General features: G+C 42.1%; 1 protein-coding gene across 1 annotated transcript in view; it reads left to right on the plus strand.

Moving 5' to 3' along the window:
• Positions 1–13,895, plus strand: part of Mid1 — a 53,631-nt gene extending 39,736 nt beyond the window's left edge. Inside the window, exons 2-4 of the mRNA XM_070666520.1 lie at positions 7,591–7,813; positions 9,930–10,133; positions 10,534–13,895. Coding sequence (XP_070522621.1) covers positions 7,591–7,813; positions 9,930–10,133; positions 10,534–11,363 — 1,257 coding nt within the window. The 3' untranslated portion in view covers positions 11,364–13,895. The remainder of the gene's footprint in view (positions 1–7,590; positions 7,814–9,929; positions 10,134–10,533) is intronic.
• Positions 13,896–17,325: the final 3,430 nt, after the last annotated feature.

Below are 17,325 nucleotides of genomic sequence, written 5' to 3' on the forward strand. Positions count from 1 at the left end.
AATTTAATCCAATTATACCGCCAGTATTTGGATGGTCTTTTTTTTTCCTCGTCGCAGATCGAGTTCCCGGATTAATTGTGCGATCTCTCTTTCTCTCCGTCTCTGTCTCTCTCTCTTTCTCTTTTTTTTTTCCTCTTATCGTTTATCTCTTTCTCGTCGCAAACGTGCACTTCGTTAAAGCTGTTATTGCGGAATGCACTTTTTGTAAAAAGAAAAAAAAAGAAAGTTAGCGTGATTGTTTATTAACTGCTTCAGCTTTCCCGAGAACGTTATTTAAGGTCTTGTCAAATGTCTGTAGTTTGAAAACGGAAGCGCAATTACTGTTAAAGATATTACTCAATCGTGCTACTTTTCTTACACGAATATTTAAAAAAGTTTAGCGTCAACAAATTTCTAGCCAAGTAAATTAATTTGTTCTGCAATATAAAACCTCTTATACATATTTGGTGAAAATTTCACTTAAAGATACAATAAGTTTAATTTAAATGAGAATTAAATTTGTACTGTGGAAATTAATGCATTAGCAACTAATTATAATCTTTACTTTATGTGCGTGAAATAATTTTTACTCTGGTCTTATCCTTTGACTAAAAAAAAAATCGACTAAAATTCTTCGGAATTTATAGGAAAAAGTATATCTTTTCGGGGAAAATCAAATACAAAAAAAGAAAAAAAAAAATAGAACGTTAACACGAGAATAAAAAAAAAACGTTGCGCTTGCCGAGTAGATGAAGCACAGAAGCGGAACGGACTTTCCGTTTCCGGTGACCGACCGACTGACGGTCCGTATTCGCGTGGATACCGCACGGAGGCTGCGCCTGATACAAGTGAATTCCTCGTGTCGGCGACGTCCCCCAGCCCCATTATCTCGTCCGTAAATCACTGCGTAATGAGTCCAACTTTCCGCTAGCGACAAAGCTACCTCCGAAAGGGGGAAAAAACGAAACGGAGGAAAACAAGGGGTTACAACGGGAACGGTCGCGAAAGAGATGGAAGGCACGTGAGTGCATTGATAATCGTTCTTTTAACTGTATTCCGCGACTGAAGGCTTTAAGAAGGGTTACAGTGAAAGGTAAAGGAGGGTAGGGAGGGTGGAGGAGAAAAAAAAAAGAGAGCGGATGCCTTCGAGGACACGACGATGACGAGGGGGAGGAGACGAATTGAAGAGGGTGATGGCGAGCAAGCGCGTGGATTTGGGGTTGCCGGGCAGCGGGAAGGAAGCGGGAGGGCAGATATGGGCCAGGTAACTAGGTCACCCTGACTGAGGGCATTGCTTCTGCCGCCGCGCGACCGTCCCTCTCCCATCCAGCCACCCTCTCGTGCCGCATCACAACCCCCGCCGTCGGTGTCCCGATCCGATATGAGGACGACGTGTTTCTTCTGCCGCGGCTTCGACAGACGACTACCGCTTTCTTATTTACGATACGTCATCCGGTTTTCATCCCCCGTCTCGTTTCTCGCGGATGGGTTACTTCCTTCCGTGCATAGTTAAGGGGGTTTTCTCCTCACCGGCGCTTTTGCGCTGTGATTTTTCCTCTCTTACGCCTGCGAGCCCCTGCTCAATATCTCATTTAATCCTTTTACGAGTACTCGTGCGCAGCGCACCAGAGGATGTCTATCGCGGCAGAAACGATGATTTCCAGAGAGAAAGAGAGAGAGAAAGAGAGAGGGAGGGGGTGAAAAAACTCTTTGAGAATAAACGTAGTTGCACCCAGTCGCGGCTCTTGCAGCCGTGAAACAATTCGCTCAGAAAATTCCGCTTTTCACATGCACGGGTGTATCTTGAAAAACTCGTATAATAAGTCTAGAATATAGAATGTATATTTTTAGCTGGGTAATTTTTCTCGAGTATGGCTTATGACCTATCTCTGCCTCTCAGAGCGCGAGGTAGGATAGAGGGAACGAGAGAGAAAGAGAGAGAAAGAGAGAAGTGCGGAGAAACGTGCTCGCTCGGGGTTTCTCGAGAGAAGATACTGAAGAGGCGCCGGGCTCCTAAGGGCTAATAAGAGCCGCCTCGCCATTTTCCGGTTTGCACGCGCGGGTGTTTTCCCTGCGCGCGAGGCATTCACTTTTGCGCTCGTTTCACGCCGCGGACAATTTTACGGCCAAGTGCTACTTGGCGCGTGCAGGCAAAGGTGTTTTCGGCGAAACATCTTGCCAAGTGTAATTTTCCATTTTTTGTTTTTTTTTTTTGTTTTTTTCTTTCTTAATATTCTTTTTAGCACTATTAAAAGCGTTTAAACAACGGTTTTAATTTTTAATCTCGCCGGAGTGGCGGTTCGTTATCGATTAGACATGACCACGCGGAATGCCGTCGGATTATACGATAACGATTGGTCCAGACTGCACGGGGGTTGGTCGGGGACGAGCGGATACTGGGAACACTCGTCCTACCTTCCTTTCACTAGGGTGCTGGGATTTTACCGCGCCGATTGCGTTGTCATTTTGTTACCCATTGTGCCGAGGCCTTTAGCAGAGGATACGGGGAAATTCTTTCTTTCTCTTTTTTTTTTTGTCCGAGTTCTTGTACTCCTTTTGCGACTCCCGGAATCACGAATTCTGGTCTCTGATATCTCTTCACGGTTCATCCATGCGTAAATTTAGAAATCTGCTAACAATCGCATATAAATTATAAAAATTAAAACGGGTTAATAATTTATTTATTTAATATTTATTAATATTTCTGTTAAACGCGGAAGAATAATTTTTTTTTGTTTAATTAGCGATGTAATAAATTACGTGTTATATCGACACGACGCATGTAGATTATGCAACTACATTTGTTATATTATACAGTGTAATACGATTTCCGTATTCGCCTGTTGCTTTACTTTTCTTTAACTTTTTCTCTTTTTTTTTTTGTTTTTTTTTTTTATATTTTAAACACCACTTCAAGTATGCTTTTATCTAATATGTATTTTAAAGTGACTGTTTGCATGTGAAAAACAAAGTTCCGCGCCTTTGTAATTCTCAAGCGAATCAAACGCACTATGTACATACAGTAAACGCTCCATTTTCTACGAATCCCTAGTTTTCGTGTCGAAACTTCGAAAAAGCTCCGATTCGAGAACTTTGTTCGGGTCGAAACTTCGAAAAGGCCGCGATTTAAGCGTAAAGCTTGAAACACCAAATTTATATGAGAAAAAAAAGGGGGGAAAAAAAAGAAGAAAAAAAAAGAATAGGCAAGAAACGGAATTAAATCGTACAACGATTAGGCGAGACAGAGTTTCGTAATTATTATTGAATATTATATATTCGAAATAAACGGAAAACAAATGGATTAAATCAACGCGAACACGCAGACAGGAGATTGGCATGGAGCAGAGTTGCAGAGGATTGAACAGAGGAGAAAGGGATGATAGGTATCTGTCTAGTTTGTACTAACGCAGATCGTCTGAGCGCAGAGGAGAGAATTGGGTCAGCGTACTCAGAGGGCACTTCAGGTGTAGGTACCTATTTTCCTACGTAGCGGGACTACCCTGCCTGTCCTCGTGCACAGTTTGAGAGGGCTGTAGCATCGAAGATAAAATGTATGACAAACTATCGGCCGCTTTAAAACGTAGACATATGCGCTGACGTAAGAATCGCGGCCGCGACTCGCGTGAAACTTGATCAAAAGCTTAGAGAAAAAAAAGATATTAAAAAGAAAATTAAGACATGTTTAAAGTCATCTGGAAAATTTTTCCCCATGCTTGATATGTAAAAAATAATATTATAACTATGTTGAATAGATTTTTAAGCACTCTAACGGTTAGAAAAAAAAGTTGCAAAACGTATAGGAATTATCAGACGATTACGTCGTTATCCTTAAATTTTGTCCTTTTATGCTATCCTTCCGTGCGCAATTATGGCGAGAATTAATGCATTTCCGTGCGCTGAAATTTTCGTTATAATTCCAGTAATCGCCGACTAATATCGTTGGCTTTCTCTCTTCATCTTCTCTATAGCGTCGTTTGTACTTCCGCATTTATCGTCTTTGGTTATTTCTCATTTCTTCGTACCAAGTCTTCCCCTTGTCATCGTTATTATGGGAAATATCCTAGAAGAGACGCGAAAAGAGAGAAATATTCGGAACGAATTTCTACTGTGTTAGCTTTTTTTTTTTTTTTCTTTAAAAGGACATTTGTTTCAGACGGCTAAAAATATGTTAAAAAAAAAGAAAAGCGAAATTGTTTAATCTTTACGATTTAAATCTTGACAAAATTTAGACGATCTCTTTCGAGTTACGAATGTTTCGACTTCTTAAAGATATCGTGTAAAATAACGATATTAAAACATATCGGTGAAGTACGCTCCGTAATTACGAAACTTGGTGCCTAATTAGTTTACCTAATTTAATTTCGTCAAAAGGTTTGTATTGAAAGGGATTAACGTTTAATAGAACGTAACTGAATCGTGTAAAACGTAGTATTTCTTTGCATATTGCTCGTTACGGAATATTTTCGTCCTACTCGCTACAGCGAGTCGGAAATTCGTTACTCGCCCGGCACTGCACTCGAAGAAATTGCGTATTCCGGGCGCAATTCCGATGATGCATCGTACATACGCGCGATACTCGATAAGGTCAATATCCATATTTCGTTGAATATCTCTCAAAGATAGCTGTCGATATTCTCTGTTACATCAACTGTCCGAAGCTTTCGCGTCGAATTGATTTTCCACGGCGAAATCTTTAACGATATACACGCAAATGATACCATCACATAATTGGATCTGTACATTTCTCGTGGAGCTGGAATATCTGCTTACGAATAAAAAAGAAAAAAAAAGAAAAAGAAAAAAAAACCCTCAATTTAGTTGAGATTTTAATTTTTGCTTTTATTGCAGCATGTCATTTTCAAAGCCGCAAACCTCAAAATGTTATTAATCTTAAATATATTTTAAGAAAAATATTGTTTAAAATAATAATATTAATAATAATGCCAGTAAAGTAATTTTTATATAATTTATTGATAAAATGCATAATGAGTCGGAGGCATATGAATTAATATTTTTTAATTCATGCGAAGACACACGTTTCGAAGCTGGATTTTGTTGATACTTTAAACGCCATTCGCTTTTAAATGTATTTTAAATAATGTTAGCGGTGTAATAAATTACGTAATCCGGTTGGCGGTGCGAAATGTATATAAAAAGTTGGAAGGTATTTGCATTATTTGTTGCCCGGCTTTTAAGACGGCGCGAAATCCCCGCGGGATATGAGATTCAAAGCTATACTTTGGTTACCCTATTTATAAATCCCGACCCTGTTTTATAGGTTTGCTTATACTTTTGCTGGGATACTGCCGCGCTTCTGTGTCCGCGGAGTTCCTAATGCGCAACGTTTTCCCCAGCGGGAAACGATGGCGTTTCACAAACTCCTCGCGTTGCCTTCGACACTACTTACTTTCTTCACGCGCGAACGCTGCAAATTCGCACTACGTCGCTTAAAAAATACGAGGCGCGTTTTTTTTTACGATTCAGGCTCCCGTGATGAAAAATTAATTGCACCGATCGAGACTTGGTTCGGTTTCGGTCGCCGAGGAATTTATCCAGTGATTAATCGCTTACAGCTCGTTGAAAATCAAAAGGTCTCGATAAACGGCGGGCGCGGAATTTAAATTCGCGTCGAGGGTAGACTCGACGACAAATTTCGTCGCGGATCAAGTTTCCTCTTCCTGGTATGCTGGATAGATCCATTAGAAACAGGTCACCTGTATACCTCCCTCAGGGTTGGAGGTAAGAGAAAAAGTTCCAAGTTGGATAACTTTGAAAGACAGCGCGCATTATGCAAAGAAATTTTTGTTCGCCGGGACTATTTTTTCATCCATCATCCGAAGGCAAGAAGTATCTGCTATTAATTCGCGTTCATTTTTCTCGCGCGACAGTTGCGATTAGAGCTAATTCTATAGCGTGAATTCAACAAGCTACGAGTGCGCGTGGATATCTTACGTGATACATAGATGTTTCTCTTTCCTTTAAATGTAGCCATCGGCTAAAAATTTTATGATGTTGGCGGAAACGTCGTTTGTACTACTGAAAATTATTCGTCGATCGGCTCAGCCGGAGCGCGGTCGAAGTAAGACACGATCAATGAAAACCCCGACGATAATCGTATTTAAAAATTCGTAAGACATTGATTTAATATCGATTACAATATTTTTGTCCACGTTCGTTTGGTGTAACGCGTTATTAACGTAGCCGAGGGCTGTTGACGTGAATACTTAGAAAATTTCGCAGATAGTAGCGCGGCTGAGTTTGCAGAAAAACAAGCGTTCATATTTTTCGTGCCTCGTGTTATCGTCATTCCGACGGGATATTTCGGTGTGCTCACTCTTGCTTCGGCGTGTTTTGTCGCGGGTAGAGATTCCGGGGACAGCCTGGCGGTAGATAAAAGATTCTGCGGAGCCCGGTATGTAATTATAGCATGTTCTCGGATGGATGCGCTCTAGTGTGGCGTTCATATTTGAAGACGGCTATGTGGGTCAGACACCCGCCTTATTGCCTATTCTAACTTCGTCGGCTGACCTCAAAGATCCTTGATATTTGACAAATAATCCTCGAAAGGCATAGGATGCTCGTAAACCGCCGGTCTGTCCCACGGGAGATAGCTAATTTGGACGGATGGATGGATAGATCGACGTCTCTCGATGCCCTCTTCTTCTTCCGCCGTGCCCTTTCGCCGTTTTATAAACAGATCCGACCTATCCCCCGCGATCTCCTGGGAGACAAACGACGGAATCATCTTGCGCTACGAGCTTTTACTCGAATTTCAAGCACATTCGATTTTCAATACAGTTGGCAATTTTTATTTAAGCGTACGCTTATGATAAGTACAAGTATCAATTTACGATCGATAATCTGGCAATAGAGCTTGTTGCCGTTGCAATAATTTTGCTTGCTTAGATTAAAATTTAATTGTTAATTATAAAATGTGTAAAATATTTTTATTATACATATAAAAAAATGCTTTATTCAAATGGAAACGTTTTAAAGTAATTGTCATCCGAAGGATGTGCTTTACTGACAATAAGTTTATTACTTTTTTCCCCCCTTTTTTTTTTTTTTTTTTTTTTTACATAAGTGTTTGAACGTACACTATTGAGAAAATTACCTTTGTAACAGACGGAGAGAAGCTTCGTGTTAATAAGAAAATACGTTAATTGTGAGGCTCAAGGTAATGTAGCTTAATGCGCTCTAAGTCGTTAGTTTACCTATTTCCTGCTTCCTTATTCCACGCTTTGTAATATAGTTCCATATCTTTCACTTGCGTTAACCGCATTCTGAACAGCTTGGGGAGGGTTAAATGGTAGGAGAGCGCGTATTAAAAGCTTCGGCCCATAATATAAAATTTTCTTGAAAGTTTCACGCTCTTTTTTCAGCCACAAAATAATAGACATAAAATTTCGGCGTTAGAAATAATTTGTCTAGGTAAAATAAAGGTAGTTAAAAAAAAAATTCCAATTTTACTTAGTAACTGATGTTTGCAGTTTTCTTTTTATTAAAAAAAAAAAATTTTTCTTTACATCTTTCTGCGTACAATTAAATTGTATACTATGAAGAATCGTAAGGAAAGGGTGAACTAACGTCGCACGATGACTCTGATTACAGGAGGCGTATAGAAGATGGGTGTGCAGCTCCCTGGTGCCTTACTTTGCTCACAGGAGTCCGAAAGAGGTGAAAATTTCGGAGGGCAGCTGGACCGGCCCCAGATTAAGGCCCTGCCGATCCTTTTGCCAGACCGTGGAGCAACGTTGCCCCTACTTCCTTCCGGGCGATCGTGCCCCCGCATACCCCACCCAATACGCCGGCGAGCCTACTTTTCTTTGCAGAGGTAAAAAAAAAATAATACTAATAATTAAGATACAAAAGAAAAAAAAAGAGGAGTAATCTCTGTCGAAATGTTAGTTCAATTCGGTCGTTCTCTAGCGAGCCATTTCGAAAAAAGGGTACAAAGTTCACTTGGCACCCTGCTTGCTGCGTAAGCTCGCGAGGAATAACGCGAGATGTCCGGTATTCGTCACACCGCCGTCAGTCCCTCCTCTTGTTCGCGACGACGGCGTACGTTCATTTTGGCGTTTACGTCGTGGCGCGCTAAGTCCGCGGCCTAGAAATTTGCATGAGGATACGCGCATAAACGGCCGTCGCGGTGGAACGTTCTGCATAAGCTCCGCGAAACAATGCGGGCGCCGCCTTATTCCGAGGGAAGGAGAAGCGTCTCGTACTCGTGTAAATTATTATATTGCCATATTGCGCCACGCCGTAACACGATCAACGACATTTCAGGCTCGCGTCGTAATTTTCCCCCGCAACGAGCGGTATGAATTCTTTCACTTTTTATTTATCAGGTCGACGCGTATTTGCGTTTCTAAAATAAAATTTCCATTTTTTTTTCTTTCTTTCTTTTTTTACGTCACGTTGTGTGCCTCGTGGCACAATACCGGTCTCTCGCTATCCGACGTTTTATCGTTCTGCCAGCATGACATGCTTCATTGTCAACCCCCGTTGACTCGGTAATCTTGACACTTTACGCCCGGTGTTACGGATATTCTGATATACGGCCGTATTAAAAATCGCAAAAGACAAATTTGCAATCTATCTGTTGAAAGATTTGATTGACTTAACAATACGTAATACATAAAAATTATCGAGACAACAAATATAAGAATAAACGTTGCAACAATCCAATATCACGGTTCGCATATCATCGTTTCTCCGCGGAAGAAATCGACCGTGCAATTTTATACGAGGAATCCACGCCGGTTTATATCGCCATATAGAGAGCGCAACGGGTTTATGTATCTGAACACATATGGGCGAATGTCTGAACCGTGGAATGTCTCCTCATTATTCTCATTTTTTTTCCTTTTTTTATTTTCGTTTTTTTTTTTTTTTACGTGTTGACGTGATCGTAAATGGTGAAGCGTCGCCACGTTTGACTGTAAACTGCGTGAAAACGGGATGCGTATCGTGCGGTTATTGGACGCTTTATCGGGTATTTTTTTTATCTCTGTCGCACCGACGCTCACTGGTATCCCAAAATTCGCCCCGATATAATCCCGGCTTGAGTGCAAATCAACCCTCCGCTTCACGCTGCCGCATTTTCGTAATTATTAACAGAAATATTTTTTTTTCTGTCCCTTCTTTTCTTTTTCCCCTCACTTTTTTTTTCTCCTTCGCTGTTATGTAAATTTTTGCAGCGCTACGGATCTAGACCGCAAAGGTGGGATTTTATGATAACACCTAGTGCAGAAACGCCTGTTTCACGAAAAATCAAATTAAATGCGAAAAAACGTAGTTAAAGTATATAAAAAAAGAAATATGTAGAGAAAGATTAATTAATTTGTTTGAAGTTTATCTTGTTATTTACGATGTTTGTCGCATGGGAGGCTAAGCTAATTGACAGATATGGTAACAAATAAGTTGGCACGCCGTTGATTCGGAATTCTTCGAAAGAGTCGATTGTCAATTCATTGCGAACGAAGATTGTCCTTGGCAAGATTGATCTTGAATTAATCGATAATTGGTCTGTCCAGTAAATTTGGCGAGTTGTCAACGATTACGTGCCAACTAATCCGCTTCGAATCAGCTAGATTTAAACTCTCATGTGCAACAAAATCGTTGAAAATAATAGAAGACGCGCGAACACAGAGATTGTCGCTCGCTGATTAGTTTACGGAGCTGCGACTCTTTTTATAACTCTTTTGATCTACTATTCCGCAACATTTCCTACCCGAGAGGCTCTTTCATCTCCGTCTCTTCCAAATGAAATTACCAAGAAATAATTACTTTGATTCGCGGAGTTTTTTTTTTCTATGTTCTCCAAAGCGTAGCTCCCACCGCGTTTTTTTTTTTTTTTCGATATCCTCCTTTTTACAAAGTTATGTGGAGAACAATCGCTGTATGCGTCCGTCCGTGCACGAGGTCGTTGGAAAACGCAATGATTTCAGACCCGAACATCCCCGAGACCGGTGAGCAGGCCACGAGAGCATTGCACAGCATCAGCGACGATGAGTGCTGCTTCCACGTGTGCTCCGAAGATACCAAAGACGGTATCTGCACTAAATGTAAGGAGCCGTGGAAATATGGCAAGACCCACGATCCCGCGACGGCGCCCCAGTGCGAGATGAACGCCCCTCAATCTGGTTCTACAGGTAAGCGCCGCCAAAAAAAAAAAATTGAAATCCGTAAACGATCGCAACAATTAACGAATTATAAAAATTAAAATTTTTATATTTTCGTTTATAAAAATATTTCGAGTGAGCATTTTATTTATAAGTATTTATGATAGTTGTATTATACTATATCGTATATCTATATGCGAATTTACATATATGTATAATTAATTATAATGAGATTCGCGGAATGGATTTCCATGCTCCGGAAAATTGGCAAGAGTAGACTTATTGGTTTTTTTTTTTGAACGAGTTTTCGGACAGCTAGTGTCCGTCCAGTTGCCGATATCGAGAAAGGCAGGATAATTTATCCGTTTTATTTGTCCGATCGATGTAATTCTCGTCTAAGCAAACGGTCCGGTCATTATTTTGACCACAGGTCCGGGCTCGAAGGCGGGCCAACCGGAAACGTCCACGGACCCGAAGCTCACCGATGGCGGTGACGACCTGGACACCAGCACCGCTTCTTCCTCTTCCAGTACGACACCTTCGACCATCACCGTCGGTCAAAAGGACACGGCGTTCTGCGGTAGCGGCCGCATCGGCTCGATATCGAGCGCGTCCTCGCCCGGCCGACCGAGTCCGCCGTTTGTCTTACAACTTTTTTGGCTTTGTTCGATCCTGATCACCCTTCCTACGAACGCGCTGCAGTACAATACCATGTCTTGGAGTCCCTCCGGATTCATACGACTAATTAGCTCCGGTTTGCTTCTTCCAAGCACGTTCGTTCTAAGGAGGGTCTTGAACGATCTCGGCGTTTCCTTCGGTTCACGCTCGACCGGCATCTACCGACTCGCCGTCGTTCGTTGCCTCCTGTTCGTCCTCGGAATACCTGGACGGGCGGTGATGAAGTGCCGTCGTCGCGGATGGTGGTGGTGGAGGTCCTGGAGGAGGTCTAGCAGCCGGCATTTCCGCTGGAAATTCCTCCGTCGTCTCGACGTCGCGTCCCTGCGGCCCGTCGTGGGCTCGTCGATTGCTATCCTCGAGCTATTTCTCACGTTCGCGGTAAAGTGTCGGTGTCGCGATTGGTGGTGGTTGTGGCGTCGGTGGCGGAAGTGCAGATTGACAGGCGGGCAGCGCGCGACGCTTGTTTCTCGGCGGAAACATCCAGCGGCACGTCGGCGACGCGGACGAAGAAGAGATCTCTCTAAGATTCTCAGGATGGACGTCGAAAGTTTCAAATCGATATCCAGGAAGGACCCGCCATAGAATCAACAGCGTCGCTCTCCTGGACACGCAGGATACCGGTTTTCTTCTATTGCGGGGTGTCCGCAAAACAAAGCTTGTCTTCGCTGATTGCGCGGGGTACGCGAGAACCACGCGGACTCGATCGAAGCGAAACTCGATCGAGGAAAACGGGGTCGACGTGGCGCAACGTCGCGCGAGGCGGGAAGAAAGTATACGAAGAATCAGGCGACGGTCCCCGGGATAATGCACGGGTAGAAAGAACACCAGCACTGCTAGGATAACGGGGGAAGTAGACGGGTGCAAAAGGATCCAAGGTTCAAGTGGAAGAGCGCGGGGCCGGTTCTCATCGACGACTTCGGTTCCGCCGACTAGAGCAAAAGAGGGAGGAAAGGGAGAACAACAAAGAACAACTTCATCAACCACAAAAAAAAAAAAAAAAAACAACAACAACAAGAACAACCGAGAACGAAGGAAACGTAATGTCTAGAGCTAATAATAATGATAATAATACAATAATAATGAATAAAACAAAATAAAATAATAATTAAATAAATAATTAATAACATAGTTAACAATAATGATCATGATGAGAAATAATAAGAAGATTAAATAATGGAGTAAACGATATAAATATATAAATATATAAATATATTATATATAAAAAGAAACGATTGAAGAGTAACGTTAAAGTAAACGATAGAATGATAACGACACAATTATTACTATATATTATATTACGTTACACACATGCGAATGAAAGCGAGAATGAGAGAAAGAAAGAAAGAGAGTGAATGAATGAGTGATGAAAAATGAAAGAAAGAGGGAGTGTGCGCGTATTTCTGAATGTGCGTGAATATGCGTGTAAGAAAGAGTGATAAAAGAATGGGGAGAAAGAGAGAGAATAGATGGAGAATCCGACTAAAGCGAGAGACGTATAGGCACGCAAAAGAGCACATATACATTGGGGTATAAGTCGTTAAACTTTAATGAAGCAACATTAAAGAAAAAAAAAAAAAACTCGTAGATAAGTAGTTTCTTCAGCCAAAGGATAGTATTTTGAACGCACGACGGGAGGAGGATTGGTATATTCTTATACAGTCGATGTGCACCTGCTGGAGAGAGCGAGAGAACGAGAGAGAGAAGGAGAGGGAGATAAAGAGAGAGAGAGAGAGAAAGAGAGTGTGTTAAAACGTGTGGCACGGGATGATAAATAAGCGTGACATTATCGAGATATAATATGTGTTCGTTTAGACATTATCGCAAATAATAATCGTAAATATTAAAACATAGACCTGTAACAAGAATTGAGTCGAAATGATGAGGGTGTATGCATGTGTGCGTACGTGTATTTGTGCGAATGATAGGAGATAGGATCGATATAGGGGAAATAAGGCTAAGAGAAAGTGGAGAAAGAAGGGAAATGATAAATTGAGATAAACGTGGAACGAGGAAATGACGGGCAACGCGCGAGAACGGTCGGACGATGAAGAACGGGAGAGTCTTACCCGATCGCGGGCGTAGGAAAAGCTCGAAGAAATGGTAGAGGGATAATTTTTAGATGCGACTTTTCTTTGTTCGCCACAACGGGAAAAGCGAAAACACGCGAAATTCCAAGAAAATCTGAGCTTCCGGTCCGCATTTCGATCTTCGGGTGCATCGTCGCGACGCGACGCGGTGCGATGCGTTCGATTATCGAGATCGACCATGCGGAAGGCGATGTCAGCGGTGGATGGCGGCGGAGATTGGTCGCGCGAGATCACATTGGTGATTCGTTTCACGCGAAGAAGTGTCAGGACTTGGACTTCCTTTTAGGCTGGTCGTGATTTCAAGCGTCATCGAGTTTTTTTCGTTTTTTCTCTCTTTTTTTTTTTTTTTTTTGGTATTTGTGGCAGATTTATTACATTTTAAATTCGATTCAAACGCGCTTTCTCCCTTTATCCGTTCTTACACTCCATTCTTCATTTCGTTCTTTTCGTTCGCGCCTTATCGACTGTCTTTTTATCTTTTATTTCGCTTAGCAATCCTTTGGAACGCTTGTACGTTCGGTCTTGAGATATTTTTAGATGTAACGTTCGGAGACGTCTAGTTCGCTTTATTCGTCGTGAGGGTGAGGGGGAGGGGAGGAAAGGGCAAAAAATTGCGAGTCGATTTCAGGAGTGGGCACGATAAGAATTAATCGCGCCGGGGAAAATTCTAAACGGACCCGAAGACAGGCAGGACAGTTGAAGTTTATCTGATTTACAGAGAAGTTGACCAAAAAAGAAAATCCTAGGAATGTCTCCATCGAATTGAAGATACGAAGTAGTTTAGGAAACAAAAGTGTACGAAGTTAAGGCCACTCGGTCGGGGGTGAGCGGGATGAAAAACATCGAAAGGATACGACCGCACGATGGAGCGCGGGGTGTAGTAACGAAAGAATGGTAGGATATAGTAACCAAAGGAAAGTTGAGTTTTCGAGGGGATGACTTGTTCATCTTGTGCAACGAGAGACTCCATGTAACCCTTCTCCGAAAAGAGCAAAAAAAAAAAAGAAAAAAAAAAAAAAAAAGAAAAGTCAAGAAATCGGGAGGAGTATCCAATGGCACGGATGCACACATATACACACATGCACACCCAGCCATCTTCTTCGATGTAAAATAAAATGTAGAGCGAGGAAGGAGGACGTCCTCGATTACGTAAAATAAAGCGCGGAACAAGAAGAAGGGTATCTTCGATCACCGTAGAAGTAAAGAGCGTACCGAGAGAAGGGAAGTTTCTCGATCACGGCGGAGGACGATGAAAAGGAATAGGTAGAAGACGGAGAAGTGTAAAAGAAGATCCACACGATACGCACAAATTCGCTTAACCGCCTAAAGAAGTCGTTGATCGCTCGCGTTGTTTCTCGTGGTTGTTGCGAGCCCGCGCGAGGAGAGCCGGACAGAGTGACGCGTGCAGGAAGAAGATAACGAAAATGCAGAGAGACATCTGGAACGAGAGTGGCCTCCTCGAGAAATATATTTGTACATATATATGTGTATCTGCCGTCGTGGAAGAAAGCCCGCGCGCGATTTTGCGAATCGTCTCGTCCTCGATTTTTAGGATCGCGCAAACACACACACACTCGCGTCACCCACGTTCGTACACGAATAAAAATAGACTGTACGCACAGCTCGTTCGCGTTGATGCGATCACACATTTTGCACGTATTGCGGAAAACGTCTTGCGTGTCACACGTGTTCCGATCGGAGATATAACAGGTAATTCGACTTGAGGAATAACACCGTGAGGCCGACGGTTCTTTCCACCTCAACGAGAGAGATTTCTCGGCCCGATTTCTCTCTTTTTCCTCTCACCGTTTTCTTATCCCCAACCTCGATCAGTAAATACCGTAGAAATAATTGCGGGAAGCTCGATCTCTATTATCCCGATTTCACACCTGCAAAATCGGATTTTTCGTTCAACTTTTCAGAGGGATTTAGAAAGAAGTGCCCATTGTTGACGGTTATATTAATATTATTGTAATTACATATATTTCAGCTTTTTAAATGTTCATTCAAAGAGAACAATGTCGAAAAAGCTGTCGTTACCGTTTAATATCTTTCAAATTAAGCGATTTTCAAATGCAATGTGTAACTGCATTCGAGAGAGAGTTTGAAATAAATAAATTAACATTTCACATTCTCGTTAATAATTAATACAGGGTAAATTGTCCGACTGGCAAATACGGCCTAATTACGTCAAAGGACGAAGCTTCAAAGCATAATTTTGCCATCAACTTCGATCCGCGCCAAGGGTTAGGAAAGGACGAAAACGAATAGAAAAGCTGAATTGTGTGCCTTTGTGCTGAGTCAGAGTGCGAGCGTCATGCTTTGATTAATCGTCGCCGAATCCGGTTATAATCTGTTACGCCACGTTTCGGAGAAACGTCCATCGCGGTCTAAAAAATTCGTTTGTGCAATCCATATACACGATTGATTTAACTCGGCAAGTTCACAACGACAGATAGAGAAATCGAGCCAAAAACTAAGAAAGTCAAATCCGTAATCCGAGATTTTCTAAATTTCTTCTTCTAATTTATATTAAAAAATTTATTTCTCTTACGTGCATAAAATATTTCCGTAGAACGTGATATTTTAAACAGAAAATTTTTCTTTCTAAATTTTTTTTTTTTTACCTAAAAGCTCGATATTATAAAACGGCAGATTAATAGCTTCGATAAAAAAATATATATATTTAATCTTTTTATTATATCTCAAAAAAAAGCAAGTAACGAGTTGCTCGGAAGCGTAGCTATGGCATGTTACGTGTATCCGTATTTTACGTACGCATCTATATTCATGTGAACGTAAGTGCATCACATGGGCGCGGAGAAAATGCCGGTCGAAGGAGAAATTGTTTCGGGATGAATTACGATCGTTCGTACCGATCGACCGTTTTTGCTATTTACTCAGGCCGATGCTGATACGTTCTCGACGGGATCCATATCCCTGCAAAAATTATCGAACGCGCGAGTAAATGCGGGCCGGATGTAATTGGAAAGCAAAAGCATGCCGCCCGTAAGTGGACGGTGAAAAATTATTGCTACGCTAATTGAAAAATCTAATTCAATTGTATATCCATCGTAATAAGTTTTTCCAGCGATGAAAGGGATACCCCCTCGATTGTTTCGAAGGGGCCGTGTATTATAAAATTTTAAAATAAATACCGTGAAAACGCCATTTTTCAACCGAGGAATAATCGCGGAGAAAATTCCGACGTTCCGCCGGGGAAAATCCTTCGTAGTTAAGAAATGCATTTCGCCCAATCGATTACAATGTCTGAGGTCTGCGCGATAACAAGCGGGTAGCAAAGCGGGAGGAAAAAGCGAGTGGTACACGGGGAGGGTAAATAGCAAACGGCGGAAGAGTAAAGTCATCACTGGAATACGGAGAAAGAGACGTTAAAACGAGAAGGTAAAAGAGAAAGAGAGAGAGAGGAACAGGGCGGGCGAGAAAGAAGGATGGTCGTCATCATCGTAATTGCAGGAAATCGTGCAGGAGAATAGGGTGTGCCCGTTGCACGTCACGGAACAGAGAGAAAGAGCTGAAACGAGAAGGAAAGATCCGTTCGGCTCCACGTGTGTTAATTGCGTTGTTGAACATTGTCCAATATGTGATTGTTACTAATTTACATTTATAAAATAGGAATATAAAAAGAAGATAAAAGGAAGCCTCCGTTTACGGGGGCGTCCCTTTTCACGGGGGGGAGTGGAATAAAAAGGGAGATACGTATAAATACTAACATAGTTACGCGAAAATATATAGGTACTATATACATACATATAAACGCAATAGCGAAAGGGAATAAGCAGGTCTCGGGAAAGATAGATAGAGAGATAAAAGAAGACGGAGGTGGAGTTATCGATCACGGGTGATCGAGAGTTTTTCTTACCCTCGAGAGTTTTTCCTACTTTCGATTTCCTTCCGTTCGTGATTGCATGTAAATACGTATATATATATATTTGTGCACACGGCCCCGCAGGGACACACACGCGACAGATGCATAAATTAGAAAAAAAAAAGATGTTGCTTGCCGAAGGGGTGCGTGTACCTTACGCCGCGTATTACATCCTCCGGGCAAAGGGCGCAGAGAAGAAAAGGAAAAAAAAAAAAAACAGCGCGTTACAGGTCAGAGCCACGTACACGTACCAGAGATGTAAGAGGTAATCGACCAGGAAGTACTCCCGCACTTCGCTCGCTCGAGTCTGCAGATCCGCGACGGAGCACGCGATACACCGGATTCGATATCAATCGCGTCTCGCGATGTACCGCGATGTCCGATCTGTTCTGAAATTTTCGGTAAATACGCCGCGCAGTAGTCGAGGGTTAAGTGGACAAGTTTCAAGAGGTCAAGAAGATCGAACGGCTGGCAGCTCGTAACAGAAATTTACGCTACCGTGTCCGAACGGGTTAGACTTTTTTTTTTTTCCAATCTATCTTAGACTTCGATCCTCTTTGCGGGCAAT

This window comes from Cardiocondyla obscurior, linkage group LG15 (genome assembly GCF_019399895.1).
Source record: "Cardiocondyla obscurior isolate alpha-2009 linkage group LG15, Cobs3.1, whole genome shotgun sequence".
NCBI classification, from domain to species: Eukaryota; Metazoa; Arthropoda; class Insecta; order Hymenoptera; family Formicidae; genus Cardiocondyla; species Cardiocondyla obscurior.